Below are 25,190 nucleotides of genomic sequence, written 5' to 3'. Positions count from 1 at the left end.
TGAGACCAGCCTGGGCAGCAGAATGAGACCCCCCCATCTCTACAAAAAATGCAAAGATTAGCTGGGCTTAGTGGCATGCGCCTGTAGTCCTAGCTACTCTGGAGGCTGTGGTGGGAGGGGCACTTGAACCTGGGAGGTGAAAACTGTAGTAAGCCGTGATTGCATCACTGCACCCAGCCTGGGTGTCAGAGCAAGACCTCCCTCAAAAAACAAACAAACAAAAACCAAATACTTAAAAATTACAGTAAAAAAAACCCCAAAAACACCTGTGGGCCAGGTGCAGTGGCTCACACCTGTAATCCCAGCACTTTGGAAGGCTGAGGCGGGCTAACTGCAACCTTCGCCTCCTGGGTTCAAGCAATTCTCCTGCCTCAGCCTTCCGAGTAGCTGGGATTACAGGTGTGCGCCACCACGCCCGGCTAAGTTTTGTATTTTTAGTAGAGACGGGGTTTCACCATATTGGTCAGGTTGGTCTTGAACTCCTGACCTTGTGATCTGCCTGCCTCGGCTTCCCCAAGTGCTGGGATTACCGGTGTGAGCCACCACACCCGGCCAGCTAATGTATTTTCACTGTACCTTTTCTCTGCTTAGATATGTTTTCTTTTTCTTTTTATTTTTTTATTTACTTTTTTTTTTGAGACGGAGTCTCGCTCTGTTGCCCGGGCTGGAATGCAGTGGCCCGATCTTGGCTCACTGCAAGCTTTGCCTCCCGGGTTCACGCCATTCTCCTGCCTCAGCCTCCCGAGTAGCTGGGACTACAGGCGTCCACCACCACACCTGGCTAATTTTTTGTATTTTTGGTAGATACAGGGTTTCACCATGTTAGCCAGGATGGTCTCAATCTCCTGACCTTGTGATCCACCTGCCTCGGCCTCCCAAAGTCCTGGGATTACACGCATGAGCCACTGCGCCTGGCCTGCTTAGATATGTTTAGATACACAAATACTTACCATTGTGTCACAATTACTTACAGTATTCAGTACAATAGCATGCTATACACATTTTTAACCTAGGAGGCAGTGGGCTATACCATACAGCCTAGGTGTGTAGTAGGCTATGCCATCTAGGTTTGTGTATGTAAACACTCTATGATGTTTACACGAGGGCAAAATCTCCTAATGACACATTCCTTAGAACATATCCCTGTCATTAAGTGACACAAGATGGCATATCATAAAACAAAATGGGAAAACCATCCAACTGAACAAGAATGGATTTTATGATGCTGGTGTTGGAATAGCAGATTATTAAAGGAAGAGCCTGACAGATTCAATAGGCTAGGTCTGCACCTTCCAGGGACACTCCAGCCCTGGCTTTTTATTTTGTCTAGCTGGATGTCAAAATGCTAGACTCTTCTTGTTTTTAGGTGTTTTTTGTTTTTTGGGGTTTTTTTTGAGACGGAGTCTTGCTCTTGTTGCCCAGGCTAGAGTGCAATGGCACGATCTCGGCTCACTGCAACCTCCTGGGTTCAAGTGATTCTCCTGCCTCAGCATCCCGAGTAGCTAGGATTAAAGGCGTGCGACACGCCCGGCTAATTTTTGTATTTTTAGTAGGGACGGGGTTTCACCATGTTGGCCAGGCTGGTCTCGAACTCCTGACCTCGTGATCCACCCACCTTGGCCTCCCAAAGTGTGGGGAGTACAGGCGTGAGCCACTGCACCTGGCCTAGACTCTTTTTTTTTTTTTTTTTTGAGACAGAGTCTCGCTCTGTCGCCCAGGCTGGAGTGCAGTGGCACAATCTCAGCTCACTGCAAACCTCCGCCTCCCGGGTTCATGCCATTCTCCTGCCTCAGCCTCCCAAGTAGCTGAGACTACAGGCACATGCCACAACGCCCGGGTAATTTTTTGTATTTTTAGTAGAGACAGGGTTTCACTGTGTTAGCCAGGATGGTCTCGATCTCCTGACCTCGTGATCTGCCTGCCTCGGCTTCCCAAAGTGCTGGGATTACAGGCGTGAGCCACCGAGCCCAGCCCGGCCTAGACTCTTCTTGTAGGACTCCATCTGTAGCATTGCTCTTAGCTTATCTGCTCTCATTAAGGCCTTTTGTGGGAGGGGAAAAAAACAACAACACAGACACAGGTAGGCATTTGGGCATTTGCCTAACCCACTTCCAGAGTTTCTCAGTCTCTGGGGCAGCAGGCAATGCTTTAGTTAGGCTCCCACACTTCACTATCTTCTCCTGAGTTCCTTGCAGTAGCTCAGACTCCTTCCCTCAGTGCTCCCTCCCTCTCACCTCTAGGCCTTTGCATATGCTGCTTCCTCCTGAAACAGCCTCTATACCCTTGGCCTGGTGAATGACTTCTTGTCCTTCAGGATTCAGTTCTGGTGTGACCTCCTCCAGGAAGCCATCCTTGATCTCTCCCAGGCCAGGCTATGTGCTCCCTTAGCACAATGCCCTCCTCTTCTACCCAGGCAAGCCATAGCAGTGAGGCTGCCAGTGGTGACAATGCACTAAGGAACAACGCACTGAGGCCGGGCCCAGTGGCTCACGGCTATAATCCCAGCACTTTGGGAGGCTGAGGCGGGCAGATCACCTGAGGTTGGGAGTTCGAGACCAGCCTGACCAACATGGAGAAACACCATTGCTACTAAAAATACAAAATTAGCTGGGCGTGGTGGCGCATGCCTGTAATCCCAGCTACTCGGGAGGCTGAGGCAGGAGAATCGCTTGAACCTGGGAGGCGAAGGTTGCAGTGAGCCGAGATCGCATCGTTGCACTCCAGCCTGGGCAACAACAGCGAAACTCCATTTCAAAAAAAAAGAAAGAAAGAAGGAAAGAATGCACTAGTTTCTGGGTGCCTGGGGAAGGAGAAAGTGTAAAGTCAAGCCTACTCTGCATGTATTAAAGCAGGAAGGTGACTCTTCTCTGTTCTGGGATCTGCCTCCAGAGAGTTACATTTGATCTGTTTAGGAGAGTGGATTGGCACATGGGCTCTGGAGCCAGATTCTCTGAGTCCAAATTCTGGCTCTGACACTAACCAGTGTGTGGCCATGAGCCTTGACCTCTTCCTCATCTGTAATATGTGAATAGCAATAGAAACCACCTCATAGGGATATTGTGAGAATCACATGTATTATGGGTTTCCTCTTAATATTGTTACTATTTTAAAAAAGATTTTTATTTTATTTTGTGTTTTAGAGACAGAGTCTCACTCTGTTGCCCAGGCTGGAGTGCAGTAACAAGATCATAACTTACTGTACCCTTGGACTTCAGGACTCCAGGTATTCTATCTCCTCAGCATCCTGAGCAGCTGGGACTACAGGTAACTGCCGCCATGGCTGGCTAATTAAAAAAATTTTTTTTGGTGGGGCGCAGTGGCTCATGCCTGTAATCTCAGCACTTTGGGAGACCTAGGTGGGTGGATCACTTGAGGTCAGGAGTTCGAGACCAGCCTGGCCAACATGGTGAAATCCCTTCTCTACTAAAAATACAAAAATTAGCTGGGTATGGTGGCCCATGCCTGTAGTCACAGCTACTCAGGAGGCTGAGGCAGGAGGATCGCTTGAACCTGGGAAGTGGAAGTTGCAGTGAGCGGAGATGGCGTCACTGCACTCCAGCCTGGGTGACAACGCACGGCTCTGCTTCTAAATAAATAAATCAGTTTTGTTGTAGAGACAAGGCCTCACTACATAGTCCAGTCTCCTATTCCTGGCCTCAAGCAATCATCCGGCCTCGGCCCCCAAATTGCTGGGATTACAGGTGTGAGCCACTGAGTCCAGGCTGTTATTACTGTTTATTTCCTTCCTCCTCCCTGGAGCCCCATACTAGGACAAGGCTGCATTAGGCACTCTCACTGCATGTCTACATTCCCTTCTTAGCCCTTCCCATGCCCTATACTTTCATATCCCCCCATGGGATTACTGGGGGCTGTCACTTCCTCTCTAGGCTGACTGTGGGCAATGCAAGTGGCGCCTGGCCTGTTTGCTGGCCACAGCATCCCTAGATCCAGTGCCTGGCACTTCAGAATTGCTCAACATGTTTTTTTCTTTATGCCGAGAAATGCATCTGTTTTTTTTTTAACTTTTTTTTAGAGACAGAGTCTGTCTTTGTCACCCAGGCTGGAGTGCAGTGGTGCAATCACAGCTCACTGCAGCCTTGAACACCTGGGCTCAAGCAATCCTCCCCCCTCAACCTCCTGAGTAGCTGAGACTATAGCCTTGTGTCACCATGCCCAGCTGACTTCTCGTATTTTTTGTAGAGACAGGGTCTTGCTGTGTTATCCAGGCTGGTCTCAAAATCCTAGACTCAAGTGATCTGCCGCGTGGGCCTCCCAAAGTGTTGGAATTACAGGCATGAGCCACTGCTGCCGGCTGAGAAATGTACGTCAGTATTATGGAGCAAGAGGACGGAGTCACGGTAGTTCTGGGAACAAATACTAAGATTTTAAAATAAACCAGTTTTGAAATAGACGTCACAGAGGAGACAGGGAAGTGGCTCAACTCCTCCTCCCTATTGCAGGCACCTGATGTAAGAGCTCAGTGAAGGATGAACCTGGGTGGGTTGCAAGCTGCTGCCTTGGCCTCCTCCAACCGCTGCAGGGTTTCTGGACTAAAGGGAGCTCTGTGGATCTTTCTGGGAATGTTCTGGGTGCATGGGGTTGGGTCAGCCTGTTTCGGTTCCCCACAGATGAAGAGAACTTGCCAGGGCCTAGGCGACCCTCTGTGATCCTGCCCTGCCCATCTTGCAGTTACTGTGTGCTTTTCTCCTGCCCCTTCATGCTCTAGCCTCAATGGCCTGTTCCCAACATGCCATGCTCACAGCCTTTGCACTTGCTGTTCCTTCTGCCTAGAAGGTTTTCCCCTCAACTCTTCACAAGTCTGACTCCTTATCATTTAGGTCCCAGCTCAACTGAGACCCTAGAGAGGCCTTTCCTGAAGTCCCCACCCTCAACTCTCCATCACTGCAGAAAGTTCTATTGGGTACCACTGCTCTTGACCACAGACATGCATTACACTTTCCTACTTCTGTCCTTTGCTCATGTTATTTGCTTTGCCTGGAATGCTTTACCTCACCTTAACAGAAATCCAACCCCTGTAGAATTTGGCAATATGCTAAAATAAAAGTCTTAAAATTAGTTCAGCAATGTAACTTGTCAGAATGTATCCTTAAGGAAATAACTTGTTGATATATGCAAAGATTTAGCTACAAGGATGTTCAGTGCAACACTGTTTATAATAGCAAAAATAGAGGCTGTGTGCAGTGGCTCATGCCTGTAACCTCAGCACTTTGGGAGGCTGAGGGAGGTGGATTGCTTGAGCCCAGGAGTTCAAAAGCAGCCTGGGCAACACAGGGAGACTGGTCTCTGAAAAAAAAAAGAAAAAGGAAATTGAGGCTGGATGCAGTGGCACATGCCTGTGATCCCAGAACTTTGGGGGACCAAGGTGGAAGGGTCAGTTGAGGCCAGGAGTTTGAGACCAGCCTGGGCAACATAGTGAGATCCTCATCTCTTAAAAAAAGAAAAAAAAATTTAGCCCAGTGTGGTGGTGCATGCCTGCAGTCCCAGCCACTCAGGCTGGGGTGGAAGGATCGCTTGGGCTCAGGAAGTCAAGGCTGCAGTGAGCAGTGATTGTGCCATGGCACTTCAGTCTGGGTGACAGAGCAAGAACCAGTCAAAAATAAATAAATAAATTCCCCTGGAGTTATAAAGACCAGATCAAACAATCTAGAAAAGGGCTTGACAGAGTGAACACTCAACAAACACCAGCTGCTTTTATGCATAGGAGAGTAGAGAGGATATTTGTCAAAACGTTGAGCAGCTGCTTCTAGGTAGAGAGAGTAAAATGATTTCGTTTTCTTCTTTTGGTTTATCTCCCTTTCCCAAGTTTTATCTTATGAACATGTATTTCTTTTGAAATGAGGGAGAGGGACAATAAGAGATATTTTTTAAAAATCCTTCAAGGTTCAACTCAAGTGATGGTCCTCCATGAAGCCTTTTGTCTGTGATTCTCAGGTCCTCCCCCTAGCCCCGCATCCCACCCAGCCTTGTAGGTGTCTGGTCATACTGTCCACTAGAGAGCAAAGTGTCTCTGGAGTCTGCAGCAGCAGGTCTGACGAACGAACAAGGGAAGGAGAGAGCCTGCACCCCCACCACTCCCTCAGGAGAGCTTGCCTAAAGTTTGCTACTGAGCATCCGGACAGAAGCCACTGGCCAGCACTGACGTTCCACGAGGAGCCCAGAGGATGCGACGATCATCTGCCCATTATTTTTACTCTCGGACCCCCCACCTCCGGAGTCTGGGGGTCCCTCTGTGTCAGTGGGAACCGGGAGGAGCTCGAGCCTGAGTGCTAGCTGCGTTTGCGAGATTTCAGGGGGTTTGAGCTAAGCCAGAGGTGGTCCACGTCGGCCCTCCTCCCTCCCCAACCCCCCGCCGCTTGTTATTTTTCTTTGGGCGGTGGGTTGGGCAATTATGCTCTGCGACCGTAAGATCTGAGTGCCAAGGCGCCCGCCCCTCCGTGCTAACCTAGTAAGAGTGTGGGCTTTTTCTTTTTTTTCTTTTCTTTTCTTTTTTTTTTTTTGAGACGGAGTCTCGCTCTGTCGCCCAGGCTGGAGTGCAATGGCGCCATCTCGGCTCACTGCAACCTCCGCCTCCGGGGTTCAAGCGATCCTCCTGCCTCAGCCTCCTAACTGGGATTACAGGCGCGCGCCACCATGCCCGGCTATTTTTTGTATTTTTAGTAAAGATGGGGTTTCACCGTGTTGGCCAGGCTGGTCTCGATCTCCTGACCTGGTGATCCGCCCGCCTCTGCCTCCCAAAGTGCTGGCAATACAGGTTTAAGCCACCGCGCCCGGCCGAGTGTGGGCTTTCAAGTCCAACGTTGAGGTTCAAATTCTGCCTCCCCACCTGCCAACTCCAAAAGTTAAACTTTCTGTGCCTCTGTGTTCTTATCTGTAGAATGGGGATAATGATGAAAACAGCATCTAGGAGGAAAGGCTGAAATCTACTCGAGGTACGACGGTAACGGTTCCTATTTCTAGCCCAAGACACTAGACGCTAGCCAGGGACGCTGTCGGCGGGCGCTGCAGAGCCGCGGGAGGGCCCCGTTTATTCCCCCAAAACCGCAGCCCGGAAAGCGCACCCGCCCCGGCGCGTCCCGCCCGCGTCCCAGCCCGACCCCTGGTTTCCTGCCCTGTCCGAGCCTGGGCCCCGCTTAGGCCGCCCCCGAGCGGGCGTCTCCCTCCGGCTCCAGGGAGCGGAAAGGGTTGGGCCGGTGGGAGGAGCCCAAGGCCGGTGACGACGGACGCCACGGGTCGAAGGGGCCGAAGAACTCGGCGGCGAAGGTGACCACGTCCTCCGGCTGGCGCAGCAGCAGGAAGAGCAGGAAGTCGGAGATGAGCGCGTGGGCTTCGGGGTGCTGCCGCAGATAGCTGGCGTGGCCGAGCCGGAGCTCCTCCTGGCAGGGGACAGAGCCCGAGCCTCAGCCGGACGGGACCCCCGCGCCCCAGGAGCCCCCACCCACTCGCTCCAAGGAGAGCTAAGGGGCGCTGGAGCCTTCTAGCCCCTACGGGTGTGCATTTCAATCAGGTGCAGAGATCAGTAATGAATTTAAGGCCCATGGGGGAATGGGAACCCCAGGCTGGTGGAACCTCCCCTCACCTTCCGGTCCAGGAACTTCGAATAGAGCTCCATATCCTCCTCCCATACCAGGGGCTTCTTCTCAAACACTGGGCGTGGCTCAATCTCATCTAGGTGGGGAACAAGGAAGGCTGGGCGTCCCTACCCCAGAACCTTCCTTGGATACACAGCGAGATCCCGAGAACACCCAAACAGAAGGCTCAGGTGAAACCCCAGGATTCTGCCCACATGGGCAGAGTTGCAGGAAGGGGCTCCCAGTAGGAAAGATCCTCCTCTTACTGCTTGGGGTCAGGGGCTGGAGGGCAGATGTTCTCCAGCTGATTCCAGGCTCCTGTCCCGTTTACAGCACACTGGGTCCAGCCCCCTGCATCCTGGAAGGCCCAGGTTTCCCCACTCCCCTTAACTCTCCCTGCCTGCACAAGGCCTGGGCTTCACTCACCCTCTTCCCTCAAGATAGGCATCTTGGTGATGATGCAGCACCCTGGGGAGCCCACCTGTATTCTCTTGGCCAGGTGCCTGGAGTGCAACACAACATGTGAGAGTGAGAATCTTCCCAGACCGCCTGCTATGGACTGAATTGTCTCTCTAACCCCCAGTGTGGTGGTTTTTGGAGGTAGGGGCTTTGGGGAGGTCATTACGTTTACATGCAGTCATAAGGGTGGGGCCCTAATCAGATAGGATTAGTGCCCTTATGAGAAAAGGGAGATGCCAGAGAGCTTTCTCTTCACTCATGCACGGAAGAAAGGCCATGTGAGGACACATTGAGAAGGCACTTGTCTGCAAGCTAGGAAGACAGCCCTCACCAGAAACCAACCCTGATGGCACCATGATCTTGGACTTCCTGCCTTCTAGCAAATATATTTCTCTTGAAGCCGCCCAGCCTGTGGTGTTTTGTTATGGCAGCCTAAGCAGACTCCTACATGACAGTGCCCCTTGAGACACCTGTCCCGGGCCTCTTTACTTCTGCCTCCCTCTCTTGTTTATTAAGTTCCTGGGTGGTGTTCATTTCTGGATCTCCAAATAACACACAGGGCTTGGCAAGTATTAGGCCCCCCGTTTAAAAAAAACAAAAAGGATCTTTAGAGGTACAGCACTAGAAAATCATGGAGCCTCTTGGCCAGGCACGGTGGCTCACGCCTGTAATCCTAGCACTTTGGGAGGCTGAGATGGGTGGATCACTTGAGGTCAGGAGTTTGAGACCAGCCTGGCCAACATAGTGAAAAGCCATCTCTACTAAAAATACAAAAAACTAGCCAGACGTGGTGGTGGGCGCCTGTAATCCCAGCTATTTTGGTGGCTGTGGCATGAGAATCACTTGAACCTGGGAGGTGGTGGTTGTAGTGAGCCAAGATTGCATCACTGTACTCCAGTCTGGGTAACAGAGCGAGACTGTCTCAAAAAGAGAAAGAGGCCTGTCGCAGTGGCTCACACTTGTTGTAGTGGCTCATGCCTGTAATCCCAGCACTTTAGGAGGCCAAGATGGGCAGATCACTTCAGGTCAGGTGTTTGAGACCAGCCTGGCCAACATGGTGAAAGCCTGTTTCTACTAAAAATGCAAAAATTAGCCAGGCGTGGTGGCAGGCACCTGTAGTTCCGGCTACTTGGGAGGCTGAAGCAAGGGAATCACTTGAACCTGGGAGGCGGAGGTTGCAGTTAGCCAAGATTATGCCACACATTCCAGTCTAGGTGACAGAGCGAGACTCTGTCAAGAAAGAGACAGAGAGAAAGAGAGAAAGAGGAAGGAAGGAAGGAGAAAGAAAGAAAAGAAAAATTATGGAATCTCCTGCTATGTGGCATTCAAAATAAAAAGGTTGGCCTGGAGCTGTGGTGCATACCTGTAGTCCCAGCTACTAGGAAGGCTGAAGCAGGTGGATTGCTTGAGCCCAGGAGTTGGAGGCTGCAGTGGGCTATGATCGCACCAAAGCCGAAAACATACTAAGTTATGAGATAAAGCCAACAACGTTTTGATTACCTTTTCCCCAGTGTAGTGATTATGTGAATATCTATTCTGAAATTTTAAGAAATAAACTCGACTGGAGTCTGTCTCAAAAAAACAAAACAAAACAAAAAAACAGAAACTCTTTCTTCCACCTGAATTTTCTTTTTCTTTCTTTTTTTTTTTTTTTTGAGACGGAGTCTTGCTGTCACCCAGGCTGGAGTGCAGTGGCGCGATCTCGGCTCACTGCAAGCTCTGCCTCCCGGGTTCACGCCATCCTCCTGCCTCAGCCTCCAGAGTAGCTGGGACTACAGGCGCTCACGACCACACCCAGCTAGTTTTTTGTATTTTTAGTAGAGATGGGGTTTCACCGTGTCAGCCAGGATGGTCTCAATTTCCTGACCTCGTGATCCGCCCGCCTCAGCCTCCCAAAGTGCTGGGATTACAGGTGTGAGCCACCACGCCCAGCCCTGAATTTTCTTATGATTTGGAGCCAGTGCTTTGCTGGAGACTGCAGGGCAGCCTGCCACAGGCAATTCTTCCAGCACAGTGATTTCATCAAGTGTGCAGTCATTCAGACCTTGGTGTTTTTCAGTATTATCCCTTACACAGTGGTGGCTGCACTAGCTACACCCCAGGCCTGTGGTGTGCAGTGAGAAGGTTTGGGAGGCACTGTGAGGGTTAAGAGGACGAGCAAATAAATGAAGAAAGAGTGAATGATATGGATAAAGCGGAGGGACACTCCTATCTCAATGCCAGTTCTTCCTGGTGCTATCCCCAGAAGCAGCCGGTCTCCTTGAGCACCTACAAGCTCAGCACCACCCCTCTGGGCCCACCATCAGCAGCTCACCCATCGGAGAGCAGGTAGTACTGGCAGGACATGGGGATGCCCTCCTCCGAGTGGACAGTCTGCTCCACGATGAAGACTTCAGCCTGCTGATGGTCTACCTGGATGGTCTGGAAGCCCAGGTTTTGCTGGCAACAGCCAAAATTGGGGGGTGGGAGGTAAGGTGGATGCCCGCCAAGGGCTCCCCATCATCTTACCTTAGCCTTTTCTCCATCTCATAACAACCTCAAGACATTTAAGATTGCATCTCCAAACCTCCAAGCTGAGTTGGCGACCCCTCATAGGGAGCTAGCTCCAGGTTGCCCTTGCCCTGACCCCTCCCATGTCATCTCGCTGACCAGGTGCTTCTAGTTGGCAAATTCTGTTACAGGGATGAGAAGCGGTATGGGGAGGGGTGTGGGAGCGGAGAGGGAGGATGAGCTACTAGGGCCAGTGGGTGGAGGTAAAGTGAGGCTCAGAGGTGTGAGACCAGACAGATTTGTGGCCACCTCAGACCTGTGCTGTTGCTGGCAGGCTGTCCCTGTTGTGATTAAAACTGAAACCCCTGTTGTAGCTGCAGCTATGGAGAAAAAAGTGCTAATGTTAAACACGTGTTTCAAAGAACACGGAGGGGAATGGATTGTGCTTGTTCATGTCAAATGCATTGCTGCTTGGTGTGTTTTGATAGACAAGCCTGGAATGTAATTTACAAAGATGGTCAAAGAAACACAAATCAGCCCCCAAAGTGTCTCACTGGAAATTGTGTGTTCAGTGGCATGGCTTTAAAATCACCGATTGCAGGAAGTCCTAGGCATGCTGATTATGAAATTTTAGTTAAAAACAAAAAACAAAACAAAAACGGAACACCCTTTGGGGTTAAGAAATAATAAAGGAATATTTCAGTAAAGTTGGACATGATACACTTCCTAAAGTTAAAAAATGATTTATTTTTATTTATTTATTTTTTTGAGACAGAGTCTCCCTCTGTTGCCCAGGCTGGAGTGCAGTTGTGCGATCTCAGCTCACTGCAACCTCCGCCTCCTGGGTTCAAGTGATGCTTCTCCTGCCTCAGCCTCCTGAGTAGCTGGGATTACAGGCACTTGCCACCACACCCAGCTAATAATTTTTGTATTTGTAGTAGAGACAGGGTTTCACCATGTTGGCCAGGCTGATCTTGACCTCCTAACTTCAAGTGATCTGCCCACCTTGGCCTCCCAAAGTGCTGAGATTACAGGCATGAATCACTGCGCCTGGCCAAAATGACGTATTTTTTTTTTTTTTTTTTTTGAGACGGAGTCTCGCTCTGTCACCCAGGCTGGAGTGCAGTGGCGCGATCTCGGCTCACTGCAAGCTCTGCCTCCCGGGTTCACGCCATTCTCCTGCCTCAGCGTCCTGAGTAGCTGGGACTACAGGCGCCTGCCATCACGCCCCGCTGATTTTTTTTTTTTTTTTTGTATTTTTAGTAGAGACGGGGTTTCACCATGTTAGCCAGGATGGTCTAGATCTCCTGACCTTGTGATTGGCCTGCCTTGGCCTCCCAAAGTGCTGGGATTACAGGCGTGAGCCACCGCACCTGGCCCAAAATGATGTATTTTTAAAATCAGCCCTGCACTATATTTATTTTTCCTGGACTGACTTCTGTGCGGAAAGGTTGCTTCTCTGAACTGTTCCCACTTCTCAGTCACTCTCAATTCATCTGCCCCACACTCCCAGACAAACATGCTTTCCTGCCCTTGAAAGCCCCATTCCCACCTGTGCTGTTTTCTCCCCACCTGCCTCCCTTTTCTACTCCACAGCTGTTCCCCATCTCAGTGCTTTTCACGCCTTTTCTAGTTTGCTCCCAAGCCAAGTCCCCTGCCCAGGGGGACCCCTTACATAGGTCAAATAGCAGAGTTTGCCCTCGGTGTCCAAGGTCAGGAAGCGGGCATTGCTGGGCACCATCCGCCGCCAGGCCATCACCCTGAGCAGCACCAGGTTGGCAGCCTCTGAGATGAAGCCCTTGATTGAGCTCCAGGGGAAAGAAGTCACTCCAGTCTTCACTTCCTGTTCAGAACAGATCTGGGTCAGGGTCCTAGAACCAGGAAGGGGCAGGGGACAGGGGGGTGGGCAAGCCAGGTGTTGGGCATACGGTTTTGTTTTTTTTTTGAGACGGAGTTTCGCTTTTTGTCACCCAGGCTGGAGTGCAATGGCGCGGTCTCAGCTCACTGCAACCTCCGCCTCCTTGGTTCAAGCGATCTCCTGCCTCAGCCTTTCAAGTAGCAGGGATTACAGGCTACCATGCCTGGCTAAATTTTGTAATTTTAGTAGAGACCGGGTTTCACCATGTTGGCCAGGCTAGTCTTGAACTCCTGACCTGAGGTGATAGGCCCCCCCTCTGCCTCCTAAAGTGTTGGGATTACAGGCGTGAGCCTTTTTTTTTTTTTTTTTTTTTTTTGAGACAGGGTCTTGCTCTGTTGCCCAGACTGGAGTGCAGTGGTACAATCTCAGCTCACTGCAACCTCCAGCTCCTGGGTTCAAGCGACTTTCCTGCCTCAGCCTCCTGAGTAGCTGGGATTACAGGCTCACGACACTACGCCCAGCTAATTTTTGTATTTTTATTAGAGACGGGATTTCACCATATTGGCCAGGCTGGTCTCCACTCCTGACCTCAAGTGATCCGCCCGCCTTGGCCTCCCAAAGTGCTGAAATTACAGGCGTGAGTCACCACACACCTGGCCTTCAGCCGGGCATATGGTTTTTAATGAATGAATCCTTGTCTTTTTTTTTTTCCTTTTTCTGGAGAACGGGGTCTCGCTATATTGCCCAGGCAGGTCTCGAACTCCTAGGCTCAAGCTATCCTCCTGCCTCTTGCTTCTGAGAGCTGGGATTACAGGCGTGAGCCACCGCGCCCAGCCTAATGAGTGAATCCTTAGTCTGGACTCCTGGCTTCATCTAATCTGGTCCCCGCTCAGGGTTCTGAAGAGGACATTGTGAAAGAAAAATAAATCTTGGGACCCCAAATCACTAAGCCAAAGGGAAGTCAAGCTGGGAACTGCTTCAGGCAAAGCTGCCTCCCATTTTATTCCTAAACAAGGTAGCTACTAAGAGAAAAAAAAAGCTATATACCTCCCTCACTATTTGCCCACAAGGAAATTCCTTGTGGACAAAGGACAGACAGAACTCAAAGTCATCCCTCTGCTCACGTGAGATAAATGCATATCTGATGGCTTTCTCTGCTCTATTGTTTCACTAAGCCAGAGTAAGGCATAAGTGACTACTTTCCTACCCTCCATCGCATGTAAATTGTGTATTCAGTGAAAGGCTAATCAGAAACTTAAAAGCATGTCTCTTATCTACCTATGACTTGGAAGCCCCCTCCCTGCCTCGAGTTGTCCTGCCTTTTCCAATGAACCAATGTACATCTTTTTTTTTTTTTTTTTTTGAGACAGAGTCTTGCTCTGTCGCCCAGGCTGGAGTGCAGTGGCGTGATCTCAGCTTAGTGCAAGCCCCACTTCCTGGGTTCACGCCGTTCTCCTGCCTCACCCTCCCGAGTAGCTGGGACTACAGGCGCCTGCCACCACGCCCGGCTAATTTTTTGTATTTTTACGTCTGGTGAACCAATGTACATCTTACACGTGTTGATTGATGTTTCGTGTCTCCTTAAAATGTATAAAACCAAGCTGTAGGCTGGGCGTGGTGGCTCACGCCTGTAATCCCAGCACTTTGGGAGGCTGAGGCGGGCAGATCACCTGAGGTCGGGAGTTTGAGACCAGCCTGGCCAACAGGGAGAAACTCCCTCTCTACTAAAAATACAGAATTAGCCGGGTGTGGTGGCGCATGCCCATAATCCCAGCTACTCGGGAGGCTGAGGCAGGAGAATCACTTGAACCCGGGAGGTGGAGGTTGCAGTGAGCCGAGATCACGCCATTGCACTCCAGCCTCTGCAACAAAAGTGAAACTCTGTCTCAAAAAACAAAAACAAAAAACAAGCTGTGCCCCAACCACTTTGGGCCCATTTCCTCAGGACCTCCTGAGGCTGTGTCATGTGCGCGTCCTTAACCTTGGCAAAATAAACTCTCTAAATTGATCGGGACCTGTCTCAGATATTCTGCGTTCACAGTGTGGAGTGCAACTCCCATCTGGCTCTCATCCTTACCTCACCCTCCTTGATACTTCTGGTCACAGCCAGCTGATCATCCTGCTTCAGCAGACTCATCTTCCGTTCCATGGGGAGGATGAGGAACTGAGGGCCAGAGCATGCGGGGGAGGATCAGGGACTCCCTGGGTCCCCCAGAGGTCACCTGGCCCTTCTCCATTAATGAGAAAACTGAGGTTTAAAGATTGTGACTTAAAAAAAAAGCAGCCAGGCCGGGCGTGGTGGCTCACGCCTGTAATCCCAGCACTGTGGGAGGCCGAGGCGGGCGGATCACGAGGTCAGGAGATTGAGACCACCCTGGCTAACACGGTGAAACCCCGTCTCTACTAAAAATACAAAAATTAGCTGGGTGTGGTGGCACATGCCTGTAGTCTCAGCTACTTGGGAGGCTGAGGCAGGAGAATTGCTTGAACCCGGAGGCGGAGGTTGCAGTGAGCCGAGATCGCACCACTACACTCCAGCCTGGGCAACAGGCTGTTTTTGAGACTCCATCTCAAAAACAAACAAACAAACAAACAAAAAACCAAGCAGCAGGGCTGGGTGTTGTGGCTCATGCCTGTAATCCCAGCACTTTGGGAGGCCCAGGCGGGCAGATCACTTGAGGTCAGGAGTTCAAGACCAGCCTGGCCAACATGGCAAAACCCCATCTCTATTAAAGATACAAAAATTAACCAGGTGTGGTGGTGCACGTCTGTAATTCCCAGCTACTTGGGAGGCTGAGACAGGAGAATTGCTTGAACCCGGAAGGTGAAGGTTGCAGTGAGCTAGATTGCACCACTGCATTCCAGCCTGGGTGATAAGAGCAAGACTCTGTCTCAATAATAATAATAATAATAAAATAAAAAAAAAAGCAGCAGCAACAAAAACCAAAAAACACCTTTCATACACAGTGAAGCTGAAGAATAGCAGTCGTGTTATGATGCAATATAAAGTTCAAAAACAGTGCACTTCAGAACACTGGTTTTAAAAGATGGGGGTGGGCCAGGTGCAGGGACAGCAAGTTGCCACTGATAAGTTCTCCTGATACCCAAACTCTGAACCCAGCCCACACCAGCCCTCCTCCAGCCTGAGAGCCCAGTGCCTCCCTAGAGGCCTGGTGGGCTGGCCTTTCCCAGAGCCTAGCCTTCCCTGGGGGCCTGATTCACCTGGCCTCCAAGTCTCCCAGCTCTGTGCCCCTCACACCCAGCCCCAGCCACTTAATTAACTTGTGGAATGTGAACATGACCTGTTTACACACTGGAAACTACTCAAGTCTAAAAACCTTCCCACAGAAACCAGAAACCATCCCCAACTTTTTTTTTTTTTTTTTTTTTTTTTTTTTTTTTTTGAGACAGAGTCTCGCTCTGTCGCCCAGGCTGGAGTGCAGTGGTGTGATCCTGGCTTACTGCGACCTTCGCCTCCTGGGTTCAAGCAATTCTCCTGTCTCAGCCTCCCGTGTAGCTGGGATTACAGGTGCCCACCACCATGCCCGGATAATTTTCTTTTTGTATTTTTAGTAGAGGTGGGGTTTCACCATCTTGGCCAGGCTGGTCTTGAACTCCTGACCTCATGATCCACCTGCCTCGGCTACAGGTGTGAGCCACTGCGCCCGGCTAATTTTGTGTTTTTAGTAGAGACAGGGTTTCTCCATGTTGGTCAGACTGGTCTTGAGCTCCCGACCTCAGGTGATCCGCCTGCCTCAGCCTCCCAAATTGCTGGGATTACAGGCGTGAGCCACCGTGCCCAACCTACATCTTTTTTTTTCTTTTTTCTTTTTCTTTTTTTTTTTGAGACAGGGTCTCATTCTGTCACCCAGGCTGGAGTACAGTGGCACACACACTGCTCACTGCAGTCTTGACCTCCTGGGCTCCGCTGAACCTTCCACCTCAGCCTCCCAAGTAGCTGGGACTACAGACACACATTACCACACCCAGCTACTTTTTGTATTTTTTGTACAAAATTTATAAACATTTTTGGTGGGTTTTGCCATGTTGCCCAGGCTCAAACTCCTGGGCTCAAGGGATCCTCCCACTTTGGCCTCCCAAAGTGCTGGGATTATAGGCTTGAGCCATTGTGCCTGGCCCACCCTCATTGTTTTTTAATTTTTTTCTTGAGACGGAGTCTTGCTCTGTCACCCAGGCTGGAGTGCAGTGGCGCGATCTCGGCTCATGGCAACCTCTGCCTCCTGGGTTCAAGCGATTCTCCTGCCTCAGCCTTCTGAGTAGCTGGGACTACAGGCGTGCACCACCATGCCTGGCTAATTTTTGTAGAGATGGGGTTTCGCTATGTTGGCCAGGCTGGTCTCAAACTCCTGACCTCAGGGTGATCCGCCCACCTCTGCCTCCCGAAGTGCTGGGATTACAGGTGTGAACCACTGTGCCCAGCCCACCCCTGTGTTTTAAAATCAGTTTTCTGAAGTGTGTTGCTTTTGAGCTTTACATTGCATCATAACACGATTGCTATTCTTCAGCTTCACTGTGTATGAAATAGGTTTTTTGGTTTGTTGTTGCTGCTGTTTTTTAAGTCAAAATCTCTCTTCTTTCCCCTGGATTGGGTCAAGGCTGGGGCCCTGGGAAGTACCTTGATGAAGTCTTGGCTGTGCTGTTCCATGAGCTCCAGCTTCTCTGAGAGATAGCCTGGGGTGCAGGGACACAGGCATTGACGTCACAGGAGATGTGGGTCAGAGGCTGAAGGAAGGGAAGGTGGTGGCGCAGCTGGAGGACTAGGTGTAATACGGTCCCAGAAAAACTACAGGACAGGTAAGATGTGCCCTCATCCCGAGTCCATGAGGAACTCGCTCGTCCCTCTCCCACCCCGTGCCTTGTCCTGGTCCAAGGCAAAGCCAAGGGCTTGGTCCTGAAAAAAGATTCTAGGAATTGGTGGAGGGGAGGGGTGGAGGAAGGGGAGAGTGACGGGCATCAGGCAGTAGGAACGCTACCCAGGAGGGAATTTCCGCAGAGCATTTTGTCCAAGAAGCCTCGGCTAGAGGCATGCACGAAGAGGCAGTATGTCAGCATGCCGAGTTTTTCCTGGTATTTCCCTCTCTGCACCTCAATGGTCAGCTCTCCCTGAGGCTCCCCGGTGTCTGAGACCATGGCCAGCGTCTCAGAGAAGAACAGCATCTGTAGCTCCTCCTCGTCTGGGGTGAGGGGCCCGTGGGAACAGATAAAGCCCCTGCTCCTGGGCCCCAATCCAATCCTCTGACCCCATGACCACCAGTGTCCCCACAGTCCCCACCTGCCTCCTCATCCCACAGCCTTCCTCACTGGCACGGACAGGTGAAGACTCCCGCCCCATGTCCCCATGTCCCCATGTCCCCGGGGGGGCCTTCCCTTGAAGAATGTCAACAAACAGGCCTCAGGCCTTTTCTGAGTCCCAGGAGAATCGAGGAAGAGAGAGAGAGAGAGAGAGAGAGAGACTGGACTTTCTTTCTTCCCTCCTCTCCAGACTTGCACCCCTCCCGCACCCCCAACCCCGACACTGTCTGAGCTCACGGAGGGAGCTGAGGAAGTCGATGGCTTCAGCATTGGCCTCTGGGAGTGGCAGACACTCCGCACCCGAGGGCTGGTGGTCCTTAGTTCTGGAGCCTACAGAGGGATGAGAGGCTAAGATGGCAGACCCTGGGGAGAAGGGCAGGGGTCAGGGAGGCAAGGCAGGGTACCTCAGTCCTGGCCCCAGCACCCAAGAACAGAATCCTCTAAGACTACCCCGAGGGTGGATTGGGAAGAAAGAAGAGGATCCCCGCCTCCAGCCCCAGCAGTCCTCTTCCCACCTGTGGAGTAAACCTTGGAGGACATGCTGTGGGCCTGCCTCTACCCGGTCTGTGTCCAGCTGTCTCCATGGCAACCAGAGCTGGACAGTGCCTCTTAAAGGGCCATCAACCCACTTTACTACACCCAGACCTTGGAGGGAACTGACACTGCAGGTTTGGGGCTCAGCACAAGCTTGAAGTGTTGTCCAGCAGAGGGAGCATTTGATATTCTTTTTTTTTTTCTTTTTTGAGACGCAATCTCTCTCTGTCACCCAGGCTGGAGTGCAGTGGCGCATTCTCAACTCACTGCAACCTCTGCCTCCCGGGTTCAAGCAATTCTTCTTGAGGTCTCAGCCTCCCGAGTAGCTGGGACTACAGGCGCACACCACTGCGCCCAGCTAATTTTTGTATTTTTAGTAGAGATGGGGTTTCACCATATTGGCCAGGCTGGTCTTGAATTCCTGAGCTCGTGATCCTCCTGCCTCAGCCTCCCAGAGTGCTGGGATTACAGGTGTGAGCCACCGCGCCTGGCCCACATTTGATATTCTTAAGAGGCAGAGTGAAGAAATGGATCATTAGAATGACCTTAGAAGAGGCCAGGTGCAGTGGCTCACGCCTGTAATCCCAGCACTTTGGGAGTCCCAGGCAGGTGGATCACTTGAGGCCAGGAGTTTGAGATCCAGCCTGGCCAACATGGTGAAACCCATCTCTACTAAAAATACAAAAATTACCAGGGAGTGGTGGCACATGCCTGTAATCTGTCTCAAAAAAAAAAAATGACCTTAGAAGATATGAACGAAAGTCAGACAGAGTCTCAAATGCACACTATCCAATTAGCTGCTGCATGAATATCTCTGCAAGTGACAGTTCTAATACATGTAACAATAATGATAACAACAATGACAACATAGCAAACTCTTTGACTGGACTTATTCCTGGTGAGGCGCTTTTTTTTTTTTTTTAAGAGAGTCTCACTCTGTTGCCAGTCTGGAGTGCAGTGGCGCCATCTTGGCTCACTGCAACCTCTGCCTCCTGGGTTCAAGTGATTCTCCTACCTCAGCCTCCCGAGTAGCTGGAACTAGAGGAGTGTGCCACCAAGCCCAGCTAATTTTTGTATTTTTATTTTTATTATTTTTATTTATTTGTTTGTTTGTTTTAATTATTTTTGAGAAAGAGTCTCACTCTGTCACCCAGGCTAGAATGCAGTGGCATGATCTCAGCTGCAACCTCCTCCTGCCAGGTTCAAGTGATTCTCCTGCCTCAGTCTCCCAAGTAGCTGGGACTACAGGCACCCGCCACCACACCTGGCTAATTTTTGTGTTTTTAGTAGAGACAGGGTTTCACCATGTTGGCCAGGCTGGTCTTGAACTCCTGAGCTCAAGTGATCCACCTGTAGAGTCCAGCCCTACGGGGCTTAGCGGGTGTTCTCCCTGTGTGTGGAGACGAGAGATTGTAATAAATAAAGACACAAGACAAAGAGATAAAGAGAAAACAGCTGGGCCTGGGAGACCACTACCATCAAGACATGGAGACTGGTAGTGGCCCAGAACGGCTGGGCGCGCTGATATTTATTGCACACAAGACAAGGGGGCACGGTAAGGAGGGCGAGTCTCCTAAGTGATTGACAAGGTGAAGCAAGTCACATGATCACAGGACAGGGGGCCCTTCCCTCTTAGGTAGCCGAAGCAGAGAGAGACGGCAGCATACATCAGCGTTTTCTTCTATGCACTTATAAGAAAGATCAAAGACTTTAGGACTTTGACTATTTCTTCTACCGCTATCTACTACAAACTTCAAAGAGGAACCAGGAGTAAGGCAGGAACATGAAAGTGGACAAGGAGCGTGACCTTTTTTGGAGCACAGCACCACAGGGAGGGGTTTAGGCCTCCGGATGGCCGCAGGCAGGCCTGGATAATATCCAACCTTCCACAAGAAGCTGGTGGAGCGGAGTGTTCCCTGACTCCTCCAAGGAAAGGAGACTCCCTTTGCGGTCTGCTAAGTAATGGGCGTCTTCCCAGACACTGGCACTACCACTTGACCAAGGAGCCCTCGAGTGGTCCTTATGGGGGTGTGACAGAGGGCTCACCTCTTGCCTTCTAGGTCACTTCTCACAATGTCACTTCAGCACCTGACCCTATACCCGCCGGTTATTCCTAGGTTATATTAGTAATGCAACAAAGAGTAATATTAAAAGCTAATGATTAATAATGTTTATAATAATGATTGATAATTATCCATGATCATCTCCATATCTACTTTGTATTATGAGTATTCTTATTCTAACTATTTTCTTTATTATACTGAAACAGTCTGTGCCTTCAGTCTCTTGCCTCAGCACCTGGGTAATCCTCTGCCCACACTTCCTTGGTCTTAGACCTGCGGGCCTCAGCCTGGTCAGCCAGGAGCTTCTTGTAGGCCTTGTCTGCTTTCAGCTTGTGGATGTGTTCCAGGATAATCCGCTTGTTTTTGAACACATTCCCCTTCACCTTCAGGTACAGGCTGTGATACATGTGGCGATCAATCTTCTTAGATTCACGGTATCTTCTGAGTAGCCAGCACAGAATCCTCATTCTCCTTATCCACGTGACCTCTGGCATTCGGATGTTGGCTGTACCCTTCCGCTTACCTATGCCCGTGTGCCTGCCCTTCCGGGAGGCCAAGGTGTTTTTCCGGCATGGAGCCTGGGAATGGACCATCGCAGGCTTGCCGATGATCAGCCCATCTTTGATTAGCTTTCGGATCTGCTGATGGGAGCTGGCATTGGCGATTTCATTGGTCTCACTGGGGTCCAACCAGACCTTCTTGCCACAGCAGAGGACACTAGAAGCGAACCTCTTCTAAAGCCTGAGCATATTTATGGCTGCGGCTGCAGCAGCGAAAGGAAAGAACTCTGTTATTTCAGGTTCTTAAAATGTTTAAAATTGGTATATTAGAGTGCTTAAAAGATATGTCTGCAGATTCAAGTTTAAATTGGGTTATTGAATAATTGATTTTGAATTTTAAAGTTTCTTATTGAGATTGCAAGTAGAACCAGAACATTAAAAAAAATAAAATTAAGATTTACTGTATTTATATGTTTACTTTTATTAGGTTGCAGTAAAGGTATTTGGGAGGCTGGTTTATCAATCAATCGCTTTAAAAAAGGAAATAAAATATATTGGATGAACAACTGCAGTATAAGCTGCCTAAAGCAGTTTTAATTTTGAAAAGAAGACCAACCAATTATTAATTAAAGCCCCCTTGGCTGGGTGCAGGGGCTTACACCTGTAATCCCATGGGAGGCCAAGGTGGGTGGATGATTTGAAGCCAGGAGTTGAAGACCAGCCTGGGCAACATAGTGAGACCCTGTTTCTAAAAAATGTTAACATTCACTAGATTTATGATGAGAATTATATGACTGGTAAGTTGAACTTAAAAGTTTTAAAAATACTTTTGTTTGTTTGTTTGAGACAGTCTCGCTGTGTCCCCCAGGCTGGAGTGCAGTGGCTCAATCTCGGCTCACTGCAAGCTCCGCCGCCCGGGTTCACGCCATTCTCCTGCCTCTCAGCCTCCTGAGTAACTGGGACTACAGGCGCCTGCCACCACACCTGGCTAATTTTTTTGTATTTTTAGTAGAGACAGGGTTTCACCATGTTAGCCAGGATGGTCTTGATCTCCTGACCTCGTGATCCGCCCGCCTAAGCCTCCCAAAGTGCTGGGATTACAGGCGTGAGCCACCGCGCCCAGCCAATACTTATGTTTTAAAATTTATATTTTCCTATTCAACATAGTATTGGAAGTTCTGGCCAGAGCAGTCAGGCAAGAGAAAGAAAAAAAGGGCATTCAAATAAGAAGAGAGGAAGTCAAACTATCCCTGTTTGAAGATGACATGATCCTATATCTAGAAAACCCCATCATCTCAGCCCAAAAGCTTCTTAAGCTCGTTAGCAACTTCAGCAAAGTCTCAGGGTACAAAATCAATGTGCAAAAATCGCTAGCATTCCTATATACCAACAACAGGCAAGCAGAGAGCCAATTCATGAGCGAACTCCCATTCACTATTGCCACAAAAAGAATAAGCTACCTAGGAATACAGCTAACAAGGAAAGTGAAAGATCTCTGCAAGGATAACTACAAACCACTGTGCAGAGAACTCAGAGATGACACAAACAAATGGAAAACCATTCCACACTCATGGATAGGAAGAATCAATATCATAAAATGGCCATACTAGTCAAAGCAATTTATAGATTCAGTGCTGTCCCCATTAAACTACAATTGTCATTCTTCACAAAACTAGAAAAAACTATTTTAAAATTAATATCGGATGAAAAAAGAGCCCAAATAGCTAAAGCAATCCTAAGCAAAAAGAATAAAGCTGCATCCATCACGCTACCTGACTTCAAACTACACTACAGGGCCACAGTAACCAAACAGCATGGTACTGGTAAAAGAACAGACACATAACTTTGTAACAGGTCTGGAAGCTCTGAGTTTATCTTGGGACCTCAAGAGAGGATCACCCAACTCACAGGTGTTAGAGGATACAAACCCATGGCTGGGCTTGGCTTTAAAAGTCTTATCTGAAATTCCTTGTGAAACAGAGTTTCATTAAAGCCAATGCAAAAGGCCTATGTAAGTAAAAATAACCACTCTTGCTGCACTTTACGCAAATAATCAGGCCAAGTATAAGATTGTAGGATATAATAAATTCCTCTTCAAAGGTTTTAGCCTATAAATTGTTAAGCACAATGAGTTCTGAGATCCTCTTCAAAGAACCAATGTATCAGTATGTTCAGCTCTCCTGTTCTTTGTTCTTCATTTTAAAGTTTCTCGTTCTTTACATCTCCTTGCCCCTAGTTATAGTAAACAACCCCCTCCTAGCCTCTATCACCTGCTCTGACCTTAGTCACCCTTGGTCACCTGCTCTGTTGTTAGTCATCCTGAGTCACCTGTTCTGTAACCATCCTTCCTGCCAAACTACCTATCCCACCACTCTGGCTCATACCCCTGGTCTCTTTAAAATAGCCAATCAGAATTAGCTTAGACTGTGTGGTCCAACCCTAGCCAATAGGGGAAAGACACAGCAGTAGGGACTAGCTGAGTTAGGATAAGAACCCCTTCCCCTCCTTTGTTCAGGTGTGCTCTCGCCATTGCTCCATCCATGAGACACACCCTTCTATGGAAGTAAAATTGCCTTGCTGAGAAAATTAAATTTATGTTTGAGTGCTATTTCTTTTCTTTTTTCTTTTTTTTTTGAGATGGAGTCTCACTCTGTGGCCCAGGCTGGAGTGCAGTGGTGCGATCTCGGCTCACTGCAAGCTCTGCCTCCCGGGTTCATGCCATTCTCCTGCCTCAGCCTCCTGAGTAGATGGGACTATGGGCGCCCACCACCATGCCTGGCTAATTTTTTGTGTTTTTAGTAGAGACAGGGTTTCACCGTGTTAGCCAGGATGGCCTTGATCTCCTGACCTTGTGATCTGCCCACATCGGCCTCCCAAATTGCTGGGATTACAGGTGTGAGCCACTGCACCTGGTCTTGAGTGCTATTTCTTTTGCAGCACTGATAATTTATTTCTAACAGGACTAAAGTTTATTCATAATTAGTGCTTACCAAAAATGAGGACAGAAGAGAAAAATTTTGATCCAACGCTTATCATACATTTGTCATTAAATCCTAGTTTCATTAATTGTTTTTAAACTTTTTGCTTACATTTTAGACTAACCCTGCTTATTCCTGTGAATCAAGAGGTGATCTTCTGCAGCTTGGAAAAAAAAAAAAGCGATGGGTAAGGTAAAAAGGTGAATCAATACTCTAGTTCTGGGCAATTATCTTGCAAATTTTGCCAGGTAAGAAAGTGAGTAAGGTGCTCATAACCGGGAGGTTTCTTTGTTTGGGAAAATAAAACCAAGGAACTTCAGAGACCCTCAAAGGGGAATTCTATATCTTGGCAAGTAAAAAATTTTTTTTGAGACAGAATTTCGCTCTTGTTGCCCAGGCTGGAGTGCAATGGCACAATCTTGGCTCACTGCAACCTCTGCCTCCCAGGTTCAAGCAATTCTCCTGCCTCAGCCTTCTGAGTAGCTGGGATTACAGGCATGCGCCACCATGCCCCACTAATTTTTTGTATTTTTTTGTAGAGACGGGGTTTCTCCATGTTGGTCAGGCTGGTCTTGAACTCCCGACCTTAGGTGATCTGCCCACCTTGGCCTCTGAAAGTGCTGGGATTGCAGGCTTGAGCCACCACGTCCGGCTGGCAAGTAAAATATTAGGTGGAAATTATCTACCACACCACACTTGTGGAAATTGCTGTCCTCACTCTACTATTTGCAATAGTGTTATACACAGTAGCACCTTCTAACTAAAATATTGGACAGTTTCCATTGCTGTCCTATTTTGCTTAATTATTATCCTTATAACCGGGATAATAGTTATTGACAAAAAGGAAGCATAAAAGTTTTACTATCACTAAGTCAGCTAGGACTTTTTAATTGGGTTTAGTGATGCACTTTTTTTGGTGGGGGACGGAGTTTTGCTGTCTTGCCCAGGCTGGAGTGCAGTAGTGCAATCTCGGCTCACTGCAAGCTCTGCCTTCCGGGTTCACGGCATTCTCCTGCCTCAGCCTCCTGAGTAGCTGGGACCACAGGTGCCCGCCAGCATGCCTGGCCAATTTTTTGTATTTGTTTAGTAGAGACAGGGTTTCACTGTGTTACCCAGGATGGTCTCGATCTCCTGACCTCGTGATACGCCTGCCTCGGCCTCCCAAAATGCTGGGATTACAGGCATCAGCCACCGCACCTGGCCCTAGTGATGCACTTTTAAATGAAACATGCTGCTTTTGGATTAACACCTAGTAAAGTAAAGGAAAATCTACAGGTACCTAAAGATAAAATCAAAATTATTAACAGGCTCAGGGAAAATGCCAGCTTCAGCCCTCGGTGGCTACAATCCCTCTTTAATAAATTACAGTCTTCTTTATGGAATGGTTAATCCCTTTATTAAGCCCT

General features: G+C 49.3%; 1 protein-coding gene, 1 long non-coding RNA gene and 1 pseudogene across 2 annotated transcripts; 1 reads left to right on the top strand and 2 right to left on the bottom strand.

The window, feature by feature from the left end:
• Positions 1-1,353: 1,353 nt before the first annotated feature.
• On the bottom strand, positions 1,354-19,594 carry CATIP (ciliogenesis associated TTC17 interacting protein). Its single transcript, XM_034955111.3, has 10 exons — positions 18,225-19,594; positions 17,947-18,039; positions 17,391-17,591; positions 17,033-17,088; positions 14,474-14,560; positions 12,214-12,381; positions 10,363-10,487; positions 8,016-8,092; positions 7,598-7,686; positions 1,354-7,394 (listed from the first exon to the last, which is right to left on the bottom strand). The coding sequence occupies exons 1-10, from the start codon at positions 18,247-18,249 to the stop codon at positions 7,152-7,154; spliced, it is 1,164 nt and encodes a 387-aa protein (XP_034811002.1). The 5' UTR covers positions 18,250-19,594; the 3' UTR covers positions 1,354-7,151.
• Positions 7,390-9,123, top strand: LOC117979465 (uncharacterized). Its single transcript, XR_004670322.3, has 3 exons — positions 7,390-7,525; positions 8,034-8,189; positions 8,318-9,123. It is a non-coding gene; the product is annotated as an uncharacterized LOC117979465 (long non-coding RNA).
• Positions 19,595-19,734: 140 nt separating the features above from the next.
• LOC100986778 (large ribosomal subunit protein eL19-like) lies at positions 19,735-21,070 on the bottom strand (annotated as a pseudogene).
• Positions 21,071-25,190: the final 4,120 nt, after the last annotated feature.

This window comes from Pan paniscus, chromosome 13 (assembly GCF_029289425.2).
Source record: "Pan paniscus chromosome 13, NHGRI_mPanPan1-v2.0_pri, whole genome shotgun sequence".
NCBI lineage: Eukaryota > Metazoa > Chordata > Mammalia > Primates > Hominidae > Pan > Pan paniscus.
The sequence above is the reverse complement of the archived record's forward strand: the minus strand, read 5'-3'. Positions and strand labels throughout refer to the sequence as shown.